This window comes from Bactrocera oleae, chromosome 3 (genome assembly GCF_042242935.1).
Source record: "Bactrocera oleae isolate idBacOlea1 chromosome 3, idBacOlea1, whole genome shotgun sequence".
Lineage (NCBI taxonomy): Eukaryota > Metazoa > Arthropoda > Insecta > Diptera > Tephritidae > Bactrocera > Bactrocera oleae.
In genome coordinates, this window is record NC_091537.1 from 70,070,649 (window position 1) to 70,098,520 (window position 27,872).

At 32.0% G+C, this 27,872-nt stretch overlaps 1 protein-coding gene across 2 annotated transcripts; it reads left to right on the plus strand.

Moving 5' to 3' along the window:
- The first annotated feature begins 16 nt into the window (after positions 1 to 16).
- bwa (alkaline ceramidase) lies at positions 17 to 27,561 on the plus strand. 2 transcript variants are annotated; one of them, XM_014235376.3, is made up of 4 exons: positions 20 to 636; positions 16,948 to 17,204; positions 18,505 to 18,642; positions 24,151 to 27,561. In XM_014235376.3, the coding sequence occupies exons 1-4, from the start codon at positions 550 to 552 to the stop codon at positions 24,467 to 24,469; spliced, it is 801 nt and encodes a 266-aa protein (XP_014090851.2). In that variant the 5' UTR covers positions 20 to 549; the 3' UTR covers positions 24,470 to 27,561. The 2 variants fall into 2 exon arrangements, with proteins under 2 accessions (XP_014090859.2, XP_014090851.2); XM_014235384.3 differs by lacking the exon at positions 18,505 to 18,642 and having other exon boundaries at positions 17 to 636.
- The last annotated feature ends 311 nt before the right edge of the window (positions 27,562 to 27,872 follow it).

Below are 27,872 nucleotides of genomic sequence, written 5' to 3' on the forward strand. Positions count from 1 at the left end.
TTGTTTTGAGAACAGTTTAATAAATTCGTTTGTACTCTGTTAAGGTGTTTATCAGTGTTTAGTTTGTATTTTTGTTTTGCGTCTTCATCGATGTGCATATAATTAGTAAAAACACCTTTGTAGCGCCCGACACAAGCAGTCGCATATAGACAATTATAGGAAATAATAAACTTGCGTGTTTTAATTTCTTTCGCTATATAAACGGATGAAGTGTAATTAAAAAATAGTTTATTTAAAAAACTTATTAACCATTATATAATAAAAACCAGTGATAAAAAACTAAACGCAATCGATTCTACTCTATTTGTATGCTATCTGATCAAGCAAGAACGCTTTTAGAAAATAAGCTAGTTGTCCATAATTGTTTGCATTAATTGTATTCGGGTTTTAAAAAATAGCATACTAATAATTCAAATAAAATAAAAATTAAGTAAATACTGCTTTAAAAGTGTAAAATATTCGTTTAATAAAATACTATACAATTAATATTTTGTATTTAAATATACCGCCAAATTGGCTTCGCAAAGCTCTTTTCTTGATATTTACATCATGGCCTGGGAACATGGCAGTTCTCCTGTGGATTGGTGTGAAGGAAATTATCTGATATCTTCAAATATAGCAGAATTTGTAAATACGGTACGTCTATTTGCATACATAAGTTAATAAGTAATCGTGTTCGCATGCATGTATGCAAGCAGTATCTCTATATCGGAAACGGAATCTGAAATATGGCTTTTAAATGATTTCCGTTAGGTAATATAATGGGTATCTAGCTAGTTAAACTTTAAATTACCAAATCTAGGTAAACTTCAATATCTTTTTTTAATGTAATAGTACAAATATATGTTTGATATTTATAACGAACCAAAACTAAATACATACATATATATGTATATAAATATCTATTAGCGAGATGATCAGAAATAATTTATTACAAGAAACTTGACACTATTTTCGATATGTGAGATATCCCCATAACAATAAGCGAGAATATTACGTTAGTATAATATGAGTCACCTATTAATAAATATTGAATTATTCACGCTTGATAATAAACTTTTGCAGTCGTATCGAAATATTTCACACTTTTTTAATTATACAAATTATTACGGTCTGCATATACCCTATTGTTTAGGATCTCCCGAACTTAGCCTCACCTTACTTGGTTTTTCATTCACCTTTACTTTTTTTTTTATTATTTTCAGAAACCAGAAGTTGTTGTTTATCTATTCGTTGCTATCAATCTATCCCTTTAATAGAAATATTTATATACATATGTACATACATACAAGTCAATATGAAAGTCTCCGGTTAAGATAAAATGCTAGGGCGCTGAACTTATTTATCGAAAGTTGCTAAATAAATATATATACGCAACAAAGAAGTGTTTCAAATACATATAACTTAAACATTCGCAATTAAAATTTACGACATGATAAATACATTATTCAGAATAAAAAAAAAAAAAACTGCGTACTGTAACATATGTATACAGTTAACAAGCTTTACGTTTTATATACATACGTGTGTATGTGTTTGAACTTTAAACAAAATAATGTTAGTGGTTAATCTGGGTGATATATGTATGTATACCATATACAATACATACATATGTACGTGCTTTAAAGTTGACAGGCTTAGTATTAAGCACATAGTACATATTTATACAAAAATGATGTTCGAAAACATGTCCATATACCATACATACATACCAGTACTTTTAACGTTTCAAAATACCTAAAAATGGAAGTTATTTTATGTTTGACAAGATACCTTCTTGACAATGCACCTGTGAAGGGTATTTCTTGTTTGGCTTCTTTTCTACCAGCAGTTGCTTCTTTCACTGGTTTAAAATACATACGTAACAACTAAAATTCAATGTTTAAATTTGCAAACAACAATCTACGAATAGTGCTTATATCAGCTGTTTCAATATTCAAAGTGAGCACAGGGCACTCACATTTTGGAAAATTAGAATTACAAACAAGTAAGGAAGGGCTAAGTTCGGATGTAACCGAACATTTTATACTCTCACAAAGTCAAATGGTATACTCGTTTGAGATTTCTTTGTGGATTGACTGATATTTTCGGTAGAAGGTCAACTATAGGCACTGGGGTCCACATATTTAGTACTTAGGGGTTTGAACAGTTTTGGTTCGATTTAGACAATTTTTGGCCGCAAGGTGGCATACTTTAATTGGATTATTCACGCAAAGTTTTACCCCGATATAATCATTGTTACCTGATTTGCATAGTGGAAAGTGAAAGAATCAGATGGAATTGAAAATGGTGTTACATGGGAAGTAAGCGTGGTTGTAGTCCGTTTTCGCCCATTTTCGCACTATGACATAGAAACATGAAAAGAACGTTATGCACCGAATTTGGTTGAAATCGGTTGAGCAGATCTCAAGATATGGGTTTTCACCTAAAAGTGGGCTGTGCCACGCCCACTGACTAATTTTGAACGCGGTTCCTATAAAGCCAATTTATACCATCTCAGAGATAAAATTTAATGTCTCTGGCGTGTTTAGTGCTTGATTCATCGCGCTTTTAGTAGTTTTTAACAGTACCGTTATATGGGGAGTGGGCGGAGTTGCCACCCGATTTCAACTATTTCCATACCGCCAATAGAAGTGCTAAAAACATTTGCTTCTAGTGAATTTTGTTATTATAGCATTAGCGGTTTAGGAGATATGCACATTAAACCTATTAGAGGCGGGACCACGCCCACTTTTTAAAAAAAGTTTTAACTGCAGATGCCCCTCCCTAATGTGATCCTGTGTACCAAATAACAGTCTTGTATCTTATTGCGGAGCTTAGTTATGGCAAGTTATTTGTTTTTGATTAATGGCGTTTTGTGGGCGTGGCAGTGGTCCGATTACGCCCATCTGCAATACCAACCGTCTCACGGTACCAAGAAACATGTCTACCAAGTTTCATAAAGATATCTCAATTTTTACTCAAGTTAGAGCTTGCACGAACGGACGGACGGACGGACAGACAGTCACCCGGATTTCAACTCGTCTCTTCATCCTGATCATTTATATATATATAACCCTATATCTAACTCGATTAGTTTTAGGTGATACAAACAACCGTTAGGTGAACAAAACTATTATACTCTGTAGCAACAGGTTGCGAGAGTATAAAAATCTAATTGCAGTGAATAACTGGATTTTGCATTTGCTATGGTCTCTAACGCCCGAATTATGTTTAAGTGATATTTTCTTCTTTGATATGGAGCTCTGGCGTTTTACAAAATATTTCATTAAATATTTGTTTCTTACCGAAGTAAAAGAGATAACTGATTGGTTGTAAACCGGAAACTTTTAAATGCTAGTGTATTTGTGTAACAATAGACATACATACATGATACCACGCTACGACGTTATTAAAATTGTTCGTAAATCCTGGTATAATCAGTGAGTGTTATAATCTGAGTTATAAAATTGTTATCTTGGTACTAGTCGTTTATTTGAGCTCAAAGCTGATAAATCATTTCGAATCCATACATAATCGTTCATAAACTTATTAATCGATGCGATCGCATGTGTGTGTGCGATAAACAAGTCTACGCATAAGGTAATATTTATTTACTATCATTAATTTCGAATATTTACCAGAGATATGCGTCCTTGTGTGTAAATATTATAACATTTCTTTACGTATATTTAGAAAAATTTGTGGATACATGTGACAGATGAAGTGTAGAGTATTCTACAAGCCTAAGAAAATGTATAATTATTTGCCTTCAGATTATTATTTCCGATAAAATCGTTATTGCAAATATAAATGAAAAAGGAATTATAATAAGAAAGTGAAAGAAAATTTTAGAAAGTATAGTTTGAACTTAAAAAATTGTGTATGAAGTCATAAAATATGTTAGCGTAGAGACCGATACGAGCCCAATACTTAAGCTTAAGAAACCGCGAATTACAACTATCGACGATCACCAAATAATCATTAAAATTAGTAAATTGGAAAAAGAATTAAAACACCAATATCAATTGAAAACGCCCTCTAAGGAAAAATCATAGATTTCTGTAAAATATTCTTGTTTTGTTTTAAAAGTATTCTTTCGTTGTTCATTCAAAAAAAGTTGAGCTTTAATTAATTATTTTAAGGTATACATATAACATTTATACAGCGTGAAAATAGATGAATTCGGACGCTTACTCCCTAACATATACAAAGGTTATTTTGAAAACAACCTATGTTAAAGTGCGACAACTCCAGATAACACGGAAGCGTGCACAGAACTTAATGTAAAAACCTTTATATGAAGTTTCATAACTCAGGAAGTCTTGATACATATCAACTAAATTTGGTGGATAGTTAGTTTTAAATTTTGCTTAAATACGTCTACAAGATATGCCATCTCGTACCGAAGTCGAACTATGATTTTTGAAGCTGCCAGCTGCCGAATATGTAAACCTCAGAGCCTATGTCTTTATACCGTATATGTCAGTTCACATATGAGTTATCTTAATGAAATCCAGAGAGCGTTTTTTTCTGATAGTAACCTGTAATTTGAACAAAAATTTTCAAAACCGGGTCTATACTTCCCCTAGCCCTCATATAACATAATATGTGATTATGGTAATAATATGTCGTAGCCCTCATATACCTAATATACGAACTTCAAACTTTCGGTTTTCTTTATACCGTATATGTCAGTCAATATGTAGGAAATCTTAAGAAAATTAAGTGAACGTATAATGTTGGATACAATACAGTTTATTGCCGAAAATGTGTGAAATCGGTCCACGAATTGCCCCAGCTCCCATATGCTACATGTAATGACCATATTTATGAGTATACTTGACTAATGTCAAAAGTTAATACAATCAGTTCAGACCTTCCTCTAGCCGCAATATATCCGATATAGTGCTTTCCGATTTTTAGCTCATTTTTTAAATCATTTATGGTATGTTAATCTAAACCTACGAAATATTAAATTTGGCTCCTTGGGTTGAAAGGATGTAAACAGCTTAAAATAATCTCACTGAATGCTTTGAAAAACAGAAATACTTGAGTTCTCGACAAATTGGACTCTCCATAAAAACTTTTCAATAGTGTTGTAGCAGTAGTAAATAATTTAATTGACCTCAGCAACTCCTGTTTTCATATGTATATATACATATATATATATATATATACTTGTATGTATATGTATAATACATAATACTCTTACAAAGTTGTTCGAAAAGAGTTATTTCACATTTTTTTAAGTATGTTAATAACACCACATAAGGTACAATACCAATAATATTCTTCGCAATAAATACTTTTTATAAAAATTTTATAACTTGTAATACTCTTTTATAACTACTTAATAATGTGTTTACTGACACAAGTACATACACAACAAGTATGCAAGAATCAAAACCCGGGAAACCTCTTTCAGTCTGAAGAATTTCGCATTCGTTACTACAAAAAGTGCTGAACAAATTACTCACAAATTTGATATCTTCTTGACTTACATATATTGAAGATCATTAACTTAGACTTAATTTTATTGCTATATTTTAGTTGTTAAGTTTAACTTGTCTATTTTATTTTATTAAAATATTACATTGTGACCAGCCTGAACGGTTTAAAGTCAGGTGGAAAGACGGAAATCATTATATGGGGTTTATTGGGGACAGAAAAAGGGACGGGCAGATTGCATTATTTTGGACAATACTCAGGTATACTTGAGAACATATTTTCAAGCAATTGTTTAAATATGTAACTTACACACTGAACAACATATTCACCATAAAACTTGCTAGAAAAACGAAAATCATTATATTTCGTATTTGGGAGTTGGGGTTACTATTGACCCAATTTTATCTATTTTTGTCAATATCACATACTAATAAAATGCTCAATGGGTTTCATTAAGGTACCTCACATACCATTAACAATCTGAATGGAGTAAAGTCAGCCGGATGTTCGAAAATTCTGATATTAGTTATATAGGTGCTAGATCAAGTTTTCACCCAATTTTATAAATTTTAGGCACAAAGATACTCTTAGAAAAACACAATCTTTCATTTTTATTGAGATAACTCACATATTGGTCGATATATAAGGTATGTAGTCACCCGGAAGTTCGAAAATCCTTATATTAGGTAGATGGCGGCTAAGGGAAGTATTGTCCCGATTCAACCCATTTTTCACATTCAGACATAGTATTATCAGGAAAGGATTTTCTCCGAATTATATTCTTCACATTGACCCATATTTCCGGTAAAAAGTAAACTATAGGTACTTGGGTCCACATATTTGACACCTAGGGCCTTGAACAATTTTTTTCATTAAGTGGCATACTTAAGGCACTATTCGTGCATATTCTGAAGTGACACGCCCATCATCCAATTTTAACATCGACTCCTATAAAGTTCTCTCGTGCCGTCCTGGATGTAAAACTTAATGTCTCTGACGCATTAAGTTATTGATTTATCACACTTTTAGTAGTATTTACAAAACCGCTATATGGAGAATGCTGTGAAAATTTTGGTGAAATAGCTTTATTGGTTTGGAAGATGTGTGCATTCAATTAATATTGGGGGCGGGACCACGCCCAACTTTTAAAGATTTTCAAACCACAGGTGCCCCTTCCTAATGTGATTCCTTGTGTCAAATTTAAGTTCTGTATATTAATTTACGGCTTATTGTAGTTATTGCACTTTATACGTTTTCGATTAACTGGTTCTTACTTTTTTGCCAAGGAACATGTATACTAAGTTTCATGAAGATATCTCAATTTTTAAAGTTACATCTTGCACAGGCGGACGGACAGACGGAGAGACAGACATCAGGACTTCAACTCGTCTCGTCATCCTGATCATTTATATATATAAATAACTCTGTATCTAACTCGATTAGTTTTAGGTGATACAAACCAAACTATTATACTCTGTAGCAACATGTTGCCTGAGTATAAAAACCAACTCTAATTATTAGAATTTATTATGATAAGTAAGTAGTACATTAGCCATGGAGAGGTAATAAAAGTGCATAGAAGAGAAATTAATCGTCATTACGACAATCGATCATAAACAGTTTGCAAACGTAGTATAATATGACGAACGAATTGGGAATTAAAACATATCAGTAGCCCAAGCGTACTTCAGTACTTCAATAATTATTGCTCCACTACTAATAAAAAAAATAAACTGCGCTGTATTTATTGATTTAGGATTTGTATATTTAATACTCAATGCTAAAGTAGCTAAGAATATGCATTACAACTACATATGACAAGAGCTCGATCCTAGTTTCTACTAATTTCAGATAAATTTTTCTTTCTAATAGCCAATAGGAAGGTATGAACAGATTTCTAAGCGTATTTCTGCAAAGAAAAAAGCTAATAACATACAATGAATGAATATTGAATGAGTTATGCTTCTGTACCTGGTCGAAAAAAGTAGGTCTTAGAAAAATGAGTTTAAACTTTTCTTTTTGCTCCATGTGCACAGCACGTCATCTTGAAATATGGACGCTTTACAAGCTTTTCCACTTATTTTAAGAGTAGTATAACTCCTTAAGGCTTTTAGGTCCCTCTATTTTGTTTTATTTTACTTTGATTATTTCCGACTATTTACATTATATTTTATTCTTTTGCGGGTTTCACTTACTTAAATTCTTGAAGGATTAGAACAAGACTTTGCGTTGTGACCAAAAGGGCCCCACTTATACGGTGTGCAGCAATACATTTAGTTTTTGTTATTACATACTAAGAATATAAAATAAGATAAGATAAGAAGCATGTAAGAACAAATACAGTCCACTAATATTAAATATGTATGTTCAAATATATTTAATAGGCATACATACATACATAAACAAACACGTAACATACACAAAATTCATACATTTATATGAGGCAGGAATGCATTTATATGCAATACGCATGCAGTCAACAATTAACAATACAAACATATTTACTTAGATTAAGATGTATTCGTATGATAACTTGTTGACCCAAGATATACATTTAGGCAATTGATTACAAAAAGCCATGTGCACTTAAAAACAACCCCATACACACATACACATATATTTAGTTATTTAAGATAGTTTGAACAAGTAAGGAAGGACTAAGTTCGGATGTAACCGAACATTTTATACTCTCGCAAAGTCAAATGGTATACTCGTTTTCTTTGTGGATTGACCGATATTTTCGGTAGAAGGTCAACTACCACCCATTCACACTGTAGGTACAGGTGCTAAAAACCTTTGCTTCCAGTGAATTTTGTTATTATAGCTTTAGCGGTTTAGGAAATATGCACATCAAACCTATTAGGGGGCGGGACCGCGCACACTTCAAAAAAATTTAACTGCAGATGCCCCTCCCTAATGTGATCCTGTGTACCAAATAACAGTATTGTATCTTATTGCGGAACTTAGTTATGGCAATTTATTTGTTTTTGATTAATAGCGTTTTGTGGGCGTGGCAGTGATCCGATTACGCCCATCTCCAATACCAACCGTCTTACGGTACCAAAAAACATGTGTACCAAAATTTCATAAAGATATCTCAATTTTTACTCAAGTTACAGCTTGCACAGACAAACGGACGGACGGACAGACAGATTATTCATATATAGATAACCCTATATCTAACTCGATTAGTTTTAGGTGATACAAATAACCGTTAGGTGAACAAAACTAGTATACTCTGTTGCAATAAGTTGCGAGAGTATAAAAATAATATATAAGCGATGAATTTAGTAAAATAAAATTTTAATGGAAATATTCTTAGCTTAATAAAGAATTTTCTATCCCCCACCAGTGGCAAGACATTTAGGATTCTGCATTGAGTTTATACACCTGTGGTTTGAAAATCTTATAATAGGGGGCATGGCCTCGCCCCCTAATAAGTGTAACGTATATATCCCACTTATACCCAAATTTGCACAGGACACATTTTTTCAACCCTTCTTACGGTAGTGTGAAAATAATACGAATAACGAATTTGTTAAAAACTATTAAAGGTGTGAGGATCCAACAACTAAATGCGTCAGAGACATTAAATTTTACATCCAGGATGGCGCAAGAGAGCTTTATAGGAGTCATTGGCAAAATTGGACGGTGGGCGTGGCACCGCCCTCTTTTAGTTAAAATCACGAATCTAGGGACCTGTTCTACTGATTTCAATTCAGTACATAACAATCTTCTAATTCATTTTCCTATGTTACGCAGCGAAAATGGAGGAAATTTAACTACAACCACGCCTACTTCTTATATAGCACAATTTTAAATTTCATCTGACTTCTTCAATTTCCGGAATACAAATCAAGAAGCAATTAATATAACGGGATAAAACATTGCACGAATAGTGCCTTTGAACCGAAAATATCGGTCAATATGGGAGATGTATAATTAAAATAATAGTAGAATATCTGAATGTCAAAAATGTGTTGAATTTTTTTAACTTTCGGGTGACTTTATACCACAATTATGTATCGACCAATATGTTAGTTATCTCAATAAAAATGAGAGATTGTGTTTTTCTAATAACAGTGTATCTTTGTGCCTAAAATGTATAAAACTGGTTGAAAACTTGATCTAGTCCCTATATAACTAATACAAGGATTTTCGAACATCCGGCTGACTTTACTCCATTTAGATTGTTGATATTACACTATGTGAGGTACCTTATTGACACTCTGGGAGCATTTTATTAGTCTGTGGCATGTTGTTATGCTGATTATGTCGGTCAGAGGTATTATTTTATATATATTTTTGCTTGAAAATATATTCTCGAGTATACCTGAGCTAATTGGGAACTGATAGAGAAAATATAGACTGATTTTGCGTCATATATCACGCTTAGTCATATATATTGCTTAGTGCATGCTTGAATTGTGAATTGAATAGTTCTGAAAATACCATTATATGGAAAGTGAGCGTGTAATATCAAATTGTACAAATTAGCATGTACTCATATGAATAAATGTATAAATGTCATTTTATATTAACAAGTGCGATCAAGAGTACAGCTCTGGTGCGATAAGCCTGTACTTACTTATTTACATGTCTTTATACAAGTACATTGAATTCTTCACTATTTAACAATTGTTACAATGTACGTGTAAACTTTTGAAAGCGGTTATTTACCGAAGAGCTGTCCATGAAAAAAAGGTATAGAAAACTATTAAGAAAGGGTTGAGTTCGGGCAAAACCGAATATTTGATAGATAGATAGATTAAAATTTGAAGAATGCACTGCGACCTGTAGTCTATTGTGCCCTCTCTCGTTATTACAACACTTCGTTTAACTAAGTCAAATCAAAGAAGTTTAGTAAATCTCCTGGGTTAAAGGTTGTAATGTGTTCGCTGACCGGATTTGATTGCCAGCCAGCAATCCAGGAGTATGTGCTCTGGTGCCTCTGCTCTTTGGTCACAGAAGCAATACAGATCCATGAAGTAGGATTCTAATAGTAGTATAAAATCACACAAGCTACCTTAATTTGTTTCTGGGAAGGCCGATTATTATCTTGAACAGTTTTGTACCAAATTCTCCCAGTAGCGTTTTCTACTGACCCTTTCCTCTTTCCGTAGCACCTATCATTAAGTGTGGGGCCCACAGCGAAGAACAGTTCCGGTCCTATCGGACTGGTTGCCGCAGCTTCTTTTGCCAGGAGATCGGCAAGCTCACTAGATCCATGCTAGTAGGATATAGTTTTCAGTATCAACCCTGTTAAGCAATTTATGCACTCCAGTACCATTGTTGATTTGATTTGAACTGACGTGATTGCCCGAAGTGCCGCTGGACTATCACTGAGAATGACAATTCGTGATCTGTGATAATTCAGCTTGAAAATGGATTGGAAACCTGCCCTTGGACACTGACAGTTTGATAGGTGGTCGCACTATATTAGCCCCAATTCCATCTACCGTTTTCGAGCCGTAAAGCGTAAATGCTTTTGGTAATGTCGTCTCTAGGAAAGAGTGCCAACGATAGACTCTCTCCAATGTTTCTGAGCGATTATTACTCTGTTCTTACCACAGCGTAGCTAAAATAGATATTTTTGCTGTCATCTCTACAACTATATGAAGCGGAGTGAGGTCCTAAATCACCACTAGTGGAGCGCTTGGGCTAGTGCACATTGCAGCAGTGAATGCATATGTATCACTGCCAGTCTCTGCACTTTCGTCAGCTGTTTCTCAATAGTTGTGAGTGAGACTCTTGACGCGTACATTGCCGCTCCATATATGATTTCTGATCTGACTATCTGGTGGTGCTCTCAGGGTTGGAAGAGTTCTCCTTCTTGTGAAAAGAATGATGGCCGTTTTTGATGGATTTATGTTAAGCCCAACGTTTATGCACCAATATTAGTATGTATGGTATGTAGCTTTGTCGGTGTCGAAAAAGACGAGGACCAAGTTTAACACAAATTTAAAATTTGAATCGCTTACTCTGGCAGATAGGCTAAAAGATAGACCGATAAATAGGCGTTTATTAACGAAACTGAGTAATGATTGGTTAGGCAATCGGAAATTAAATCTTATGGCCTTAGTTCCTCCTTAGTTACTGTGCACGCATCGTTCGTGTTTATATTCGGAATAAGGTCACGATTTTATCTGCCTCTTTTGCATTTTCAATGCATATTAACCAAGCATTGTGCAAGCCAACATACATATGTACATATGTATAATATATCCCTACAAGAAACTGCTGATGGGTTCATCAATACATTCACATTTGTATGTCAGTACACTGCTATTGTTAAAAAGAGACCCATACCATTTATATTGCTTACTATAGCTTTACATATGTAAGAATGAAATAGCTGCATTCTTTAGTACTGTCACCACTGACAGCCAAATTAACAGCAAAATGACTGTCAATGTTTACAATTTTTCCAAAATCAAATTTTGTATACGTTGAAAAGAGACACACATTTCAATAGGAGTTTCGATAAATTGTGAAATACCTATGTAGTTGTTATTCCGTGCATGCGTGTGCAATAACTCTTTTTGTGTTAAAAAATAAATAAATATACGTAAGTTGTTATTAAGTTTCAAATTAAATTATATTTTTAGTTAATTTTCATTTCTATTGAGGTATTTTTAAATTCTAAAATATCCATGAACTGGAGAAACACGTACAGTAGAGCTTTTGAGAAGAGCAAGCATGGAATCAAGTGAAAATTGCTTTTCATAATTCAATATTTAATTATAAATTTGTTGCACCCCTTTTTTATATGTATGTATATTATTATAACTAATTAGAACTAATTTTTTTTTAATTTATTAAAGAAATAAAAATTGTATTATATACTGCGCAAAAGAATTTTTCACTTGTGATATAATGATTTCCGTATTTGCTCCTGACTTTAAACCGTTCAGGTTGGTCAAAATGTAAAATTTTAATAAAATTAAGTGAACAAGTTTTCTTAAAAATTATATGGTTTGATAGACTTACAGTCATAACTGACAAATTACAGCTATGATTGCTTTTCAGTCATAACTGACAAATTGCAGCTTTGATGGTCTTATGATCAGCAATAACTCAGAAAAAGGCATGAAAGTGAGCAGTAAAGATATATAGTGAATCAATTCCGAATATCTATGTGTTAAAGGGAGATGCAAAATCACACACATGCGTTTGTTACATTAGTTTTTGCACAAGGCTCCTACGAAAATGATAGAAGCTTTGTTCTGCGCGCTGACAAAATTATTTCAGCTGTGACTGCCATATTACCGGTCAAATGACTGTCACTTTTCTTGTAGGGATATGTCATCTTCAAATATACTCGTACATATGCAAGTAGAGTTGTAAATAAGTTCATTGACATTTTATTTGTACATTTTCTTCTCAATCCTTCTCTAGCTACTACTTCAAAACACAAAGGGTTTGATAAGAATTCACACTTGTGTTTAGAGGCCGATAAGAAGTTGGCGTAAATAAATTTTATTTGATTGAAATTGATTGCACATAATACTTGTACATCCAACATACAAATAAATTCTAAACAGGGAACATATATTTCATTCTAATTAGTGATTTTTGGGCGGATCATTTCATTTCTATGTCATCAAGTTAAGGTAATAAATTTCCTTACTAAAATTTTTAAGTTGTTTATAAAAATATGTAATAAATTCTATTGGTTTAGCGTTTTAAAAAAATTGAAGAATTGTCATTCTTAATTATAACAAGTAAGGATAGGCTAAGTTCGGCTTTAACCGAACATTTTATACTCTCGCAATTATAAGAAAACAATAAATTCTAGTAATTGATCTTTGACACTCAGAAATTAAATCTAAACAGCAATGCAATGATCTGTCGCATATCCAAAAATTCATGAAAAATGTATTCAAAATTTCCTTTGATGCATTTAGAGTGTCATATTTCCTTTACGATCATCTATATTTTTTGGACTTTTTGATTTAACAGCCTCTTTTGGAAGCCCACTGGGTTCTTCGTTTTCGTCCTTCGCCAAACCTAGTGAAAAGCCCTAGGTTTGACGCAATGACACTTCATGGCTCTCGGATGAAATTTCTGTGAAATAGGTCTCGTCGATAAACACATTGAGTTAACACTACTGAAGGACTATTTTGAATGTAAAGCGTTATTGTTCGACGTATTGATTCGGTATCAAGCGATTCATAGATAGAGTTGTACTAAATTGAGATTTCCAAAAAATACGCAAACGGTTAGTAAGTGTCAAAATTATTTAAGAGGCACAGCTAGTGTAAAATTTCACTTTGAGTTTTTATACTATTGCAATATGTTGCTACAGAGTATAATAGTTTTGTTCACCTAACGGTTGTTTGTATCACCTAAAAATTATCGAGCTAGATATATGTTATGTATATATCAATGATCAGGATGGCGAAACGAGTTGAATTCCGAGTGACTGACTGTCTGACCGTCTGTTCAAGCGACAACTTGAGTAAAAATTAAGATATAATTACACATGTTCCTTGGCAAAAAAGTAAAGACGGATTCGTACATGGGCGTAATCGGACTATTGCCACGGCCACAAAACGCCTTTCATCGAAAACGTACACAACATACATACTATAACTACAATAAGCCGAAAATTAAGATACAGAACTCAAATGTGACACAACGAATCTCATTAAGAAGGGGCACTTGTGGATTGAAAATCTTTAAAAAGCGGGCGTGTATACGCCCCTTAATAACTTTAATGTTTACATCTTTCAAACCAATAAAGCTATATCAGCCAAATTTGCACAGAACAAATGTTTTTAACCCTTGATACGATAGTGTGAAAATAGGTGAAATCGTATGATAACTCTTCCCATAAAACTGTTTTGTCAAAAACAACTTACAGTGTGATAAATCAATAACTAAATGTGTCAGAGAAATTTAATTGTACATCCAAAATGGTACAAAGTACCAATCAATATAACGGGATAAAACATTGCACAAATAGTGCCTTTGAACTGTGCGACCTTATGATCAAAAATTGTCCAAATCGAACTAAAACTGTTCAAGCTTATAAGTACCGAATATGTGTGCCAGTGCCTACATTTGGCTTTTTACCGAAAATATCGGTCAATGTGTTAGATATATAATAAAAATTCGAAGAGAATCCTTTGCTGATAGTAATATGTCTGAATGTCAAAAATGTGTTGAATCGGGCCAATACTTCCCTTAGTCGCCATATACCTAATATAAATATTTTAGAACTTTCGGTTGACTTTATACCGCATATACATATGATCGATTAATATGTGAGCTATCTCAAAAAAAATGAGAAATTGTGTTTTTCTAATAACAGTGCTGCCTAAAATGTATAAAATTGGGTGAAAACTTGATCTAACCCCTATATAACTAATATCGACTAAATTCAAACATCCAGCTGACTTTACTCCATTTAATTTGTTGATGGAGCATTTTATTAGTATGTGGCAGATATTTTTTCATATATAAAATTACTTTAAAATATGTATATTTTACCGGAACAATGTCCAAATTAATGCAATCCCCATATAATGATTTCCGTATTTCCTCCTGACTTTAAACCGTTCAGGTTGGTCAAAATATAACATTTTAATGAAATTAAATGGAGAAGTGTTCATAAAAATTATGTGGCTTAGCGCTGAATTAGAATGGAATTGGCCTAAACTTGGTTTAAACCTCATATCCTTAATATAATGAATTCCGATCCTTTGGTTAACGTTTTCCACATCAATTCAATATATTAAATTTAGCCTCTTTCTTTTTAATTTATTGTTTTTAACCACGGAGTTGACCACAATCACTGCAGTAGTGTAGGACCTTTTTTATTAAATTAAAAATATAGCAAATAACACGCTAAAAATTTAATTCGGTATAAATATAAATATATCCTCAAATTACTAAAGCATTTCACGAGGTAGTTTCATTAAGAATTAATATTAGAATAGTCACAGTACCCATTAATATTTACGTATTTTTCTAATAAATTTTATAAGTCAAAACATAAATAAAAATACCTAATCTGACCTATCCCAATTTCACACCTGTCATTCTTTATGAAGTGCTACACCTGTTTTTTACTTATCAGTTATCAGAAAATATTGTTAGTTTAGCTGCCGGCATCTACCTATCTCTTAAATAATGTTAAATTTTTTGTGCACACCTATTCTATGGTAAATAAGCAATAAAATTTAAATATATATTATGCGTGGGTACTCAACAATTAATTAATAAAATGTAAACTTTTTCGCATCGAAATGTCAAGGTGAAGGCTAAAAGTATTGACTATATATTCTATAATTACCTGGGAATGGGTAGCAAAACACGGCAAGCAAAAATTAAGTCACATATGCTTTAGTACACAACTATTTACGTAAATGCATATTTAATTTGTATAATAGCGCATACTAAAATGCGTACAATATGATTAATTGATCGCTTTCTTCAATTCACACCTTAAGGTCATGCGAACGCTTTACTAGGGCACCCGTTTATTAGACTGAGTAAAAATTGAGCTGAGAAATGAACGTAATTTCAAAATTATCAGGTGTGAATTAAGAAAGAAAGTGAATTAATTTCCTTATTAATACTGAAGTATATAGAAAAAGTATATTATTTTATAGGTATAAAAATTTTAAATCGAGTAAACATAGGATTTTTTTTTACTTTGCCAATTTTGTGACATTTATGCTGTGAATAGGGTTTTGGACATATGGTACAGAGACTGCGTCTTATAAGGACCATATTGTCTTGTCAATTTTGTAATACCTTTTCGAGTATACGATATTTACGCCAATGTACCGAACTTTAATGCCAAACACTTGTGATTTATTTGCCAGTTATCGCTCAATGAAATTATATACTCGTACCTCAAAAAAAACACCCATTACATAAATATGTACATGTAATAAATGTGTATAATAAGTATTATACCCGGAACAGGGATTATTAAGTTTGCCACACAGTTTGTAACATAAAGAAAACGTCAGAGACCCTATAAAATATTTATATAAATGATCAGCGTGACGAGCTGAGTCTATTTAGCCATGTCCGTCTGTCTGTCTACGCTAACTAGTCCCTTAGGTTTTCAGATATCGCTCTGGAACCGCCGATATCTGATCCCTATAGCTTTTGTTATGTAGCTGCCATACAAAGTGAACAATCAAAATCAAGTTCTTGTATGGAAAATTACAATGTCCGATCGGATCACTATAACATATAGCTGCCATACGAACAGATGGATAAAAATGTAGTTCTTGTATGGAGACTTTTTTGTTTGTGAAGAGAATTTTAACTTCGGTGAAACCAAAGTTAACGTTCTTCCTTGTTTATTAGACACTTACATAGTTCATTATACACATTGACACATACCATAAATATCTACATATATATAATTGTTTAGTAATATTTTTAAAGAAAAGCATAAAAAACATTCATCGACCACCCTAATATTTTATATAATTGTATTAATGCACTATTTATATACTTATTGTACATATTATATTACCATTGTCATTACAGACAAGTAATTTTCTGTTTCTGCTCCTGCCACCAGTTTTGATATGTTTATTTAAGGAGTATGGGCGTTTCGTAACACCTGGTATACACGTGCTATGGGTTCTACTTATTATAGTGGGTTTAAGCTCAATGTACTTCCATGCAACGCTCAGTTTAATTGGCCAATTACTTGATGAGCTGGCGATTTTATGGGTTTTTATGGCTGCTTATTCTTTGTTCTTCCCAAAAAAATATTATCCAAAAGTCTTCCGTAATGACCGGTAAGTAAAAGAAAAACTCAAAAAATATGAACTCAGAAATATGCACACATATTATTACTTGTAAGTCTGTATAACTATATTTTGGGTATCAAACCTTTAGTTTATCTGGTCAACTCTTTTAGTAATCGGATCGTATTAAGACATATACTAGTCGATGGGTCATGTTATGTTAGCACGTTAGATTAAATTTGGAGGATGATTCCATAATATAAGGTCTTTTGAAAAGAAATGTATTATTTTTATATTAAATTGAAGGTTGTATTTATCACAGTTAAAATTATCTCATTTAGGTGAAATAAACATCTACTCTCATAGAAACCCCATTGGGACAGTCCATTTTCACAAGCTTCCCTTGATACGAATTTTCCATCAGCAAAATTATTTTGGCGAGTCAATATCGATGGGTGTAGAATCACGTTGTCCTGATGGAACACAATTCTTCTCTTATCGGCCAATGCTAGCCACTTCTGGGCGACTGCTTACTTTAGATGATCCAATTGTTAACACTTTTCATCACCAGTAACTATCCATTTCAGAAATGGATCGATTTTATTGCGGTTCAGCAGCGATTCGCAGATAAAAATTCGGTCCACGAGATTTTCTGCATTAACCCGTGTGGCACCCGAGATTTTTTGTATCATTATTATTTAAATAGTATCACCATGTTTAGCTCCTTGGCAATCGAAACAGTGCTTACATGACGTTTGGATGACGATTTCCATTATTTTATCGATATTTTCGGTCTTCCAGAGCGTGATGCATCTTTGGCATCAAAACTACCGGTACGGAATCGACTTAACTAAAATTGCACATGATTGACTCCTACAGCATTAGGACACAGTTTAAGCCGTTTGGGTTGTGTTTTCGCCTTCATCGAAAAAAACCTGTAAAATAATGTAATGGCGTATTTTTTCTGTACTGGTGTCCAATTACAAAACGTTTTTTTTAGTACGAAATCTTATCTTTCTAACGCCATATTGAATAAGTCAATCGCATTTATACAACGCGAAATACAGATTACTAAAAGCGAGATCTATTGGAAAAATAATGGATTTCTTTTTACTAGACCTAATATATGATGATAAACTGACTAGTTGGAAACAAATGTTCGGTGGCAAGCAAATTTGGGAATATGTTTCACCGGTAAACTTGTGCTCGAAATTTTGTAAAAAAAAAACCTTTTTCGGACTAAGCTAAATAATTGTGGCACCCTTTGTATCTATAAATTTAAAATTTCATATTTTATATTTTTAATAATTGCAAAACAAAATATTAATATTGTTATAATTATTATTGATAGAAAATCATTCAGCGTGTTTATGTTTCTTTCGGCGATTTTCGCGACGGGCATGTCAATTTGGAAGCCCATAGTTAATGCTTTTGTACTAATGGCTATGGGCGTGCCAACAATGATAATGATGTATCGTGAGCTGCAAAGGTAAGCGTTTTTTATAATAACTATGCTAAATGGTAACAATATTTCGAAACTCAGTGCAATTTTAGTGCTATAGTTAATAGTAAAGGTGATATATGCAGATAAATATAATTAATAATTACTATTATTATGATAAAATTTACGTTTTCTTGTAAACTTAAATCTAAATTAATATGCATAGGCATGTTGCCAAGATACATAATATTATATCGGTTGATTTACTTGCGAGATATCGAAAACGAAAAATTTCGGAAAAATCCTTTTTTTAAATTACTTCGAAACGACTTGACCGATCGATACCAAAAACTAATCAGTTCTAAACCTTGAGAAATCGTTAACGAAAGAAATCACCAAAATTGATTGATCTTTGAGAAATTTGGGAAATAGTGTTATACTAAACTCCCATTAAACTCAAAAGCAGTGAAAAAAGCGAAATTTGAACGTTAACGTATGAAATTAGTGGGAAGTTGCAGGGATGGCCCTTGAGGCCAACCGTTTTCCACATTTTTTTTAATTAAACCACTTCCGATTTAGAAAACAATAACACAATTTGTATTCACACATAACACGCAATGTGTTCTTGGAATTAATTGCAAGCAAGGTCATTGAAAATAATAAAAAAAGAATAAAAAGAAGGCAGGCAAAGCGCAGCTTATCAGCTCTCCGTCAAAGTTTGTCGGCTTACAAGGCTTATAACTATACATATACATACATACATATATACATAAAAGCATATATTGTAAATATTCCTAAGCAAATCCCAATTGTAAGAACACTAAATGAAATACTTAGTAAACAATTTCAGATTAGAAAGGATGTCATTACCAAATGAGCTTGATTATAACTATTATGAAAATGAGAGCAGCAAATTTAAACTGGCTTTTAAATAAATATTCTAAACTTAGCCTTGACGCCATTGAATTTTGAGTTGGTGAATTTAAACGCGATCATACGAGGCTTGAAAACCGCAACTATACCAGAAATCAGTGAGCAAGTTCATAATATTGTTAGTGAAGAACCAAGTTTGACTAAGCGTGAAACTTCTAATACCATAGCCATCTCAGACGAACGAGTACTTCATATTTTACATGGAGAATTACACATGAAAAAGCTGTTTGGAAAGTTAGTGCCGCACACGTTAACAATTCAACAAAAACTGGATCGAAAACAAATTTCTCAGCATCATTTGAAGCGTTTTAAGTAGAATAAAACCGTCGTTTTTGCGTTGTTTATTACTATAGATGAGACTTGGATCTACCAACATGATCCTTAATTGAAACAAAAACGTTTATAGTGGACTGAAGGTGGTTGTTCAGCTCCAAAGCGTATTTTTGCCTTGCAATAAATATTTTAATTTTCTTCAAATTGTTGACAATTGATTCTATTTCAAAACATTCTAACGCAAGACCAGGCAAAATAAATGCAAACAATATATATTGTAGAAAATTGTTAGATTAACGTTTTTAAATTATATCCAAAATTTGAATAAAGGCACTTAAACATACATAGCGTCTGTGCAAGCACCAATTCATATTTGGTTTACCTTTATTGAATTCTTCTATAAGCGAGCTGGGATACATGTCCGAATGTCTATATTCCATTAACAAATCAACGAAAAGTTCGCAATATCGCGTGCAAAATTGCGAATATTCAATACAATTAATTGACCTTAACATAATTTATTTCTACACCTCAGTTCAATTAATATAAAAATCGCTGCAAATTTTTCAATGTTCTACAGTTAAGTGCATAAGCACCAAAAACTTATACATATGTAAATTATTTTATAGTATATACATTAGGATGGGTAAAAAAAATCGAAAATATTTTAATCTTGGTACTCTAAAAAATGGGTGCTTAGACACCTCTAAGAAAATCTCTCCAAATATGAGTATGAAGATCCTCCGCCCATCGTCCAAATTTGACACCGACTCCTATAAAACCCTCTCATACCATCTCGTATATAAAATTATATGTATCTGGCGCTTTTAGTTATAGATTTATCACACTTTTAATAGTTTCTAATAAAATCGTTACGTAGGGAGTGGGCGGGATTATAATCCGAATTCACCCATTTTCTCCGGGGGGTAGGGATGGCAAAAAGATTTACCCTGAGCGAACTTGGTTATTATAGTTTGAATGGTTTATATAAATTTAGTTTTTATTTTAAATTTTAAATTTAGTGCACAACATTATTTTGATGATCTTATGTTACAGTGTGAAACTGGCCCAATCGGAATACAGCCATTCCTACTGCCAATATAACACAATTTTAAATTCCATCTGATGCTTAAATAAAAGTACATCACCTCGTATCTACAAATTGTCGAAACCGAAGCCCCTAGATACCGAATATGTAGACCCTATTGCCTATGAGTGACTTTTTACCGAAAATATCGCTCAATATGTATTGAAATTCAGTAAGAATGTTTTTTATGATAACAATGTGTCCTTGTGCCCCAAAATGAGGTTAACGACTATTCTACTAGTCGGGCCTACTTTTATTTGAGAACTGTCAAAAGTAAATACAATCAGTTCAGCCATTTTCCTAGCTTCAATATAACCGATATAGTGATTAGCGATTTTCCAGCTATTTTGATGAAAACCATCTAGACCTTGGTCTTACTGGTTGAATTTGTCCTCGTATACCCAATATACCTATAAATAAAATTTAAACGTTTTGGGTTGGAAATCACATATTTTTCATTTCAGTTGATTAGGTTTATTTTAATATCAGCTCTAATAAAAAGAAACCCATTATTTTTTCAATAGATGGCTTTGTTAATCAATATCTGGCGGTGTATAAGTACCATTCGGTTACACTATATGGCGCTAGAAAGGTAAGATCGTACTAAAAAAATCTGAAAATGTGAATAATGTTTATGGTCCTGATACGGTAGGAGTTAATTATGCGCAATTTTGGTTAAGTCTATTCCGTTCCGGTAATTTTGATGTCAAAAATATACCCTATGGAAGACTAGGTGTCGAAAATATCGATGATATTATTGGAAATCGTCGAGTCCGACCGTCATGTAAGCACTGTATCGATTGCCCAGGAGCTAAACATGGTACAAAAAATCGTTTGGTAGCATTTAAATACTTTAATACTACAACAATTGGTCAATGTATTGAATCTCAATAAATGTAAGACGATGTGCTTTTCCCGTAGATCTGTGCACCCCTCTTCTTATGTAATAAAACACCATATTCTAGAGCAAGTTTTAAACTATGTTGATTTGAGAGTTAATATGGACCCTAAGCTTAATTTCAGTCTTTATATTGATACCATGGTCTTGAAAGCAAAAGCTGTCCTCAGTTTTGTTAAACGTTGATCTAAAGAATTTAGAGATCCGTATATTACTAAAACACTTTATACAACTTTGGTTAGACCTATATTGGAATATGGCTCTGTGGTATGGAACCCTAGCTACCAAATCCATTCTGACAAGTTAGAATCGGTTCAAAAACAACTTTCACTTTTCGCCTTAGCGCATTTCCGATGGGATGCTAGGGTAAGTCTACCTCCATACACTAGTCGTTTAAAACTTATTAATCTACCTACACTTTCTAAAGTAACATATTCATATATTACTAAATTTAATATCCCGGTTCGCCTTTCGAGGCAGTTTAGACCTTTACTGCTAAAATCCTGTAGATCAAATTTTGAACTAAACGAGCCATTCCGCCGTATATGTCATGATTTTAATTCTCATTCCAGCACATTTGACTTATCTCACTCACTTTTCAAAATTAAAAAGACTTTATTGTTTTCTCTTAATAAACGAAAATGTAACAATTTATTATATTGTAACTTTAGACCTTAGCTTTTGAAATTTTTGTTTCTGTAGCTGAGCAGTTTTAGAACTCAACACTTAAAAAACTCTCTTGCCTTTTCTGACTCGGCTAATTCCGCACGTATGCGGATTGCGCCCCTCGCGTCGGTTGGGCGGGAGGAGGGTAATCGTTGGGTTATTATTATTATTATGTGTAAGTGGGTATGTTTTTTTAAGCGTGCCATAATTACTACTTACTTTCCCCAGAATTAATATGAGATATATACTAATTTTTATTAAATATGGTATATTTTTTAGTAGTTATTTCATAGTAATTATTAAAGCAAGTAATGTTAACGACACTGGAGCGGAAGTGGATTTGATACCAAAAACGAACGCAGTCGGTTCGCAATTATGCCTTATAGAAACTATTAAACTTATGCAAAATTTATAACCACTAAATATATCACAAGCGTTTAATTCTCGCAAGTTGGGGTTGTTATCGGCTGTGCCCGAACTTAGCCTTTTTTGCTTTGTTTTTTACTTTTCCTTTACGCACCGAAGGCAAAGAAAGTAATCGAATTTTATTAAGATAATATGCACATTGACCTATTATTAATAAGAATATCGAAAATCAATATATCTGTTATATGGAAGCTCGAGTAATTCTTGGAAGCTTGTGACCAATTTTCGGCTCCAAACTATTATGTATCTAAGAAAATATGTTCACTTAATTTTGTTAAGAACAAAGGCAAGTGCACGTTCGAACATCAATATATTAGGTGCATACATAAGCATGTGGGGCAACCGTAAGTACTGAACCTATTTTAACCATTATTTAGCTGCAGGTTTTATTTAATTAATTGATTAATATTTTCGGTATAAAGTCAGCCATAAACACTGAATTCCACATATAAGGTATCTAGAGTCCTCAGAAGTTATTGTCCGATTTCGATTTATAGGTGAGAGGTACCACACACACCTTCAAAACATTATTTGTAGAAAGTTTTATTCCGATATATCTACTTATGTTTGATTTATTCGTTTATTAATTCTATCACACTTTTAGTTTTCCGAAGATAGCTAATATATAATTTTAAATCCCATTCGAACATTTTTATACACTGAACAGGGCATACTCGTATTAAGTTTGGAACGAAATTTATAACACCCAGAGGGAAATGTCGAACACCCTATAAAATATTGGGACATGGCTTTAGCTTTAGTATGTAGCTGCCATACAAACTAAACAACCAAAATCAAGTTCAGATAGGTGCCATACAAATTGACCGGAATGGAAAACTTTTTTTGATTTGTGAAGGGTATTATAGCTTTGGCGCTAGCGAATTTAACGTTTTTTCTTGTTTATTCTTATTTATTTTCCTTTCATTGCAGTTATCTAACTCTTTTACTAATTTTTTTTAAAACTTGTATGAAGCGCAATATTGTTTTATACAATCACTACAATTTTCTGTCGAAGCTTGCCAATAAACATATAAAATGTAATAACTTTTTAAGAAAGTAAAAAAAAAAGTGCCGAAGTACGTATAAATGCATATATATGTATGTACATATAAGTATATATGTATGGTAATTAGTAGTTTATGGCTAAGAATAGCATGTTCATTATAATATAAGTGTAATTGTTATATTGTTAATTGTTACATTTTCACCTTTTACATAATTATTTCATATATGTAACATATGTGTGTTAATGTGTTTTACCTTTTGCTTTCAGAGTGCGAGATCAGCGTGTTTATCGGCTGGGCTTGCGTTGCACCGCCGTTTGGTTGATTGCAGTTTTCTGTTGGATCAACGACCGAATGTTCTGCGATGCTTGGTCGGCTATTAATTTTCCATATCTGCATGGTTTCTGGCATATATTCATATTCATCGCTGCATATACGGTTTTAGTTTTGTACGCGTACTTCTATGTCGAAAGCGAGCTGCCACAACGGCAACCGATGCTAAAGTATTGGCCTAAAAATGATTTCGAATTCGGCATACCATTCATATGCATACGAAATCCGGGCATGACCGTCAAGAGTGCCATCTAAAAGAATAAAAACTTATGTACATACATGCGAGTATAAATACATATATTATATATATACATATACATAATTAGTTGCACCGAAGATGCGCTGCGTAGCAATTAGCAAGTATACCAAAAAGACAAACTAATAAGTATGTTATATATCAATTTTACAACACGTTTTTATTAGTGCAAAATTATTATGCATAAGTTGAAGTATGCATACATATATTTGTATGTATGTATATTTTCATATTTCAAAATAGCTTATAAGTATTACCTTTTGTAGCTGTGAAAGAACGAAATTATAGATTTAGATGCATTAAAGAGTGTAGGTACATAAATATAAACTGCATATGTGATGCCAAATTTAATTGTATTCGTCTTGAAACTTGGCAGTTGTAAATGAAAGCAATTAGTTTTTTCTAAAAATATCTACCCTTTAATAAGAATCACTATATTTTCCATATAAAGTTGCGGTGAATGTATAAGCTTGTGGTTAAACTGTGCAAAAGTGTCGCCTTTATTTCTAATAATTGGCTTAAATATTATATAAATGTCTTATTTAAAATATCATTTAGTTGTTAATATATATTATATTATATAAACTTTTGTTTTTCTTTTTCCAATACTTAAGTTTATGTGTTACTAATTAGTATGCAATGTATAGCGTTATTTTAAGAAATCCAATAATTAATTAATTTATTAGAACAGCTATTACATTGTGCTCAAACCAAATACTAAATTAGTTGTTTAACAATAAAATGCATATAAGTATATGTTTCTAGCATCACGCTGATACTGATTGCATGTATACCTTCCTATTCAGAGTTGCGAATTTTTTCATAAAAAAAATTTATTTAAAATCTAGATTTCAAACTTTTAATTCCAATTTTCTATTTGGTATAAGTATACATATAAAAAAATATATGCAAATAATAAGGCAAAATGTTTATAGAGCTTTCTCATATATATTGTAAAATGTGTGATTGAATCCATTAAGTTCCTAAGGTTTATAGTGAAGATTACAAAACTTGCTGTTCATTCTTTTAGCTACTATAACTAAAATTTAGAGCTTACTGAATAAGTTTTAGCAATATTTGAAAAATTCATTATTTGATGTTCCACAATACTGTACGAATTACTTAATTTTACCCACATCTGCATTCCACTCATTAATTTTTATGCAGTTGATAAAGACCATTTCTTATATCTTTTATTGCTTACATTTATAATTCGAACATATAAACTATTTATATCTAAAAACGAAATTAAAGCTATAATATTACATATAAATTCTAAAACGCTTAACAATTCAAAATTCTCTTTATGCCAAGACACTCTCATAATAAGTTAAAATTGTCAATTTGTTGTTACATTTTAATTTACCTTTGCTCACCGCTTCTCTTCGTGAAATATCTTATCAACATTGAATAAATTTCCGGGGCTTCTCTACAATTTTTCACAAGTTAGTCAATACAAAAGAGCAAGCAAAAAGAGTCAATCTTTTTTGACGATATCACTAAAAACATTTAAACTACGATACCAATTCAGCTTTTCTAGAAATGTAGAAAGGTGGCACTGATAAATGATAAGTTTCGATAAGGTCAAAATTATAACAAAAAATGAAGCTGAGAGATTCTTAGATTATTAAATAACAAAACTTTCGAATTCTACATATACTATATACTATTCAATAAGGGCTAGTTATTCTCACTTTAAAGCACAGAATCCCTTTGACTATCATAGCCAAGGGGATTAAATATTAATCATTGAGTTGTTAGTAGGATAAAATAATAACTTAACAATTTTGAAAATAATTTGCACTCTACTATAAATTATAAAGAGAGACATCTCAAAGTGGTGTTAAAGTTCTGGTAAAAATGTTAGATATACATTTTTTTAATATCTTCATAATTTCAGATCTGAAATAGATATACAATAATAATATACGAGTAAATACATGTGCTTTTCGATAAATATTTTTGCAAACAAAATAAATTAATATCCACTTCTGCCCTCTTCTGCATACCAACTCGGTTTAAAAATTAAAAAAAGAAATCCTTTTCGTATCAAAATCAAACTAAAAAATTCATTTTGATTCCGATAAGTTTAATTGAATCAAAATCCGGAACATCTTCCATAAAGATTATCAAGATTATAATGGACTCATCAATTTTTTTGTTTGTTTTTTTATTTGTGCTATTTTTCCATAATTTATTATCCCTTCCTCTGGTGGTAGCTCAATTTTTTTGATTACAAGATTACAATTCACACTTATAGACATCATGCTATTATAAAAGTATGCTTGGCTATCAAAGTAATGTACTCTTCTTATAAATCTGCAAACAAATGCATTATAGTATCTCTAAATGATTATGAAAATGTGGCAGTATATGGACCACATATAAAATATAGAAATATGCTATGCATATTTATCAGCTAATCAGGCGACTCGTACACATTTAATAGACTCTTTAATAGCTTACAAGTAGGAAAAAGAAGCAAACGGCTTGTGATGTAAACCAAATATCAATTTTACTAAGAATATTAAACAAAATATACACACAAACATATAACTAGTAAATATATAAAGAAATATTAATAAATTCGATGATTAAGTTGTTAAAATCGAAAACGAATTAAAATTAGAATATGATTAAAATTTAATTAAATAAGTAGCGCCAAATATTACATAATTACACAAATACTTATATAGGTATTACATATGTATGTTTTATATTAGAAAAAAATATTTCATATTTTTTACATAAAAGTTTAATTTACTTTTTTTTTTTACTTACATGTATACCTTGTTTATTTGTTTTATATATGTATAACTTGGTAAAAAAAAGGTTGTGTTTAACAAATATTTAGTTGTGAAATTTACATTACCTCATCTGAATAGACATGATGCACCATTAAACGGTAGGCAAGTATTAGGATTAATTTTTTTTTAAATTATTCCTAACCGTTTAATTTCGCATACTGTAATATAAAAGTATATTAGGAAAATATAATAATAATTTAACGATTTCAAACCTACTGTGTATGCCTATTTATGTAGAATCAATGAAACTTTCAATAAAACAATATTTTTTTCATAATGCAAAATTTCTACTTTGTATTTTCATAGCCGTAACAGAGTATATTAAGTTTGCCACGAAGTTTGTAAACTCAAAAGGAAACGTCGGAAACCTCATCTACCCTAATAAATATTACAAAGAGAATATTTTTGGTTGTTTGTTTGTTTGAATTGATTAGGCTCCGAACTACTTTACGGATTTGAAAAATTCTTTCACCGTTGGGAAGCTACACTGTCTTAGGTGAACATGGGCTACAATATATTTTCAAAAAAAATTAGGGGTCCTTACTAAAACGCTAATACTATAACGCAAGGTGTAAAAAATTACCTAAAAAATGTC

What these genes read in the sequence shown, in the direction of transcription:
- bwa (XM_014235376.3), top strand. Translation starts at nt 550, where the DNA reads ATGGCCTGGGAACATGGCAGTTCTCCTGTGGATTGGTGTGAAGGAAAT. An exon ending in TAGCAGAATTTGTAAATACG is followed by an intron (nt 637 to 16,947) that starts GTACGTCTATTT and finishes TTGTCATTACAG; the next exon opens with ACAAGTAATTTTCTGTTTCT. An exon ending in AAAGTCTTCCGTAATGACCG is followed by an intron (nt 17,205 to 18,504) that starts GTAAGTAAAAGA and finishes TATTATTGATAG; the next exon opens with AAAATCATTCAGCGTGTTTA.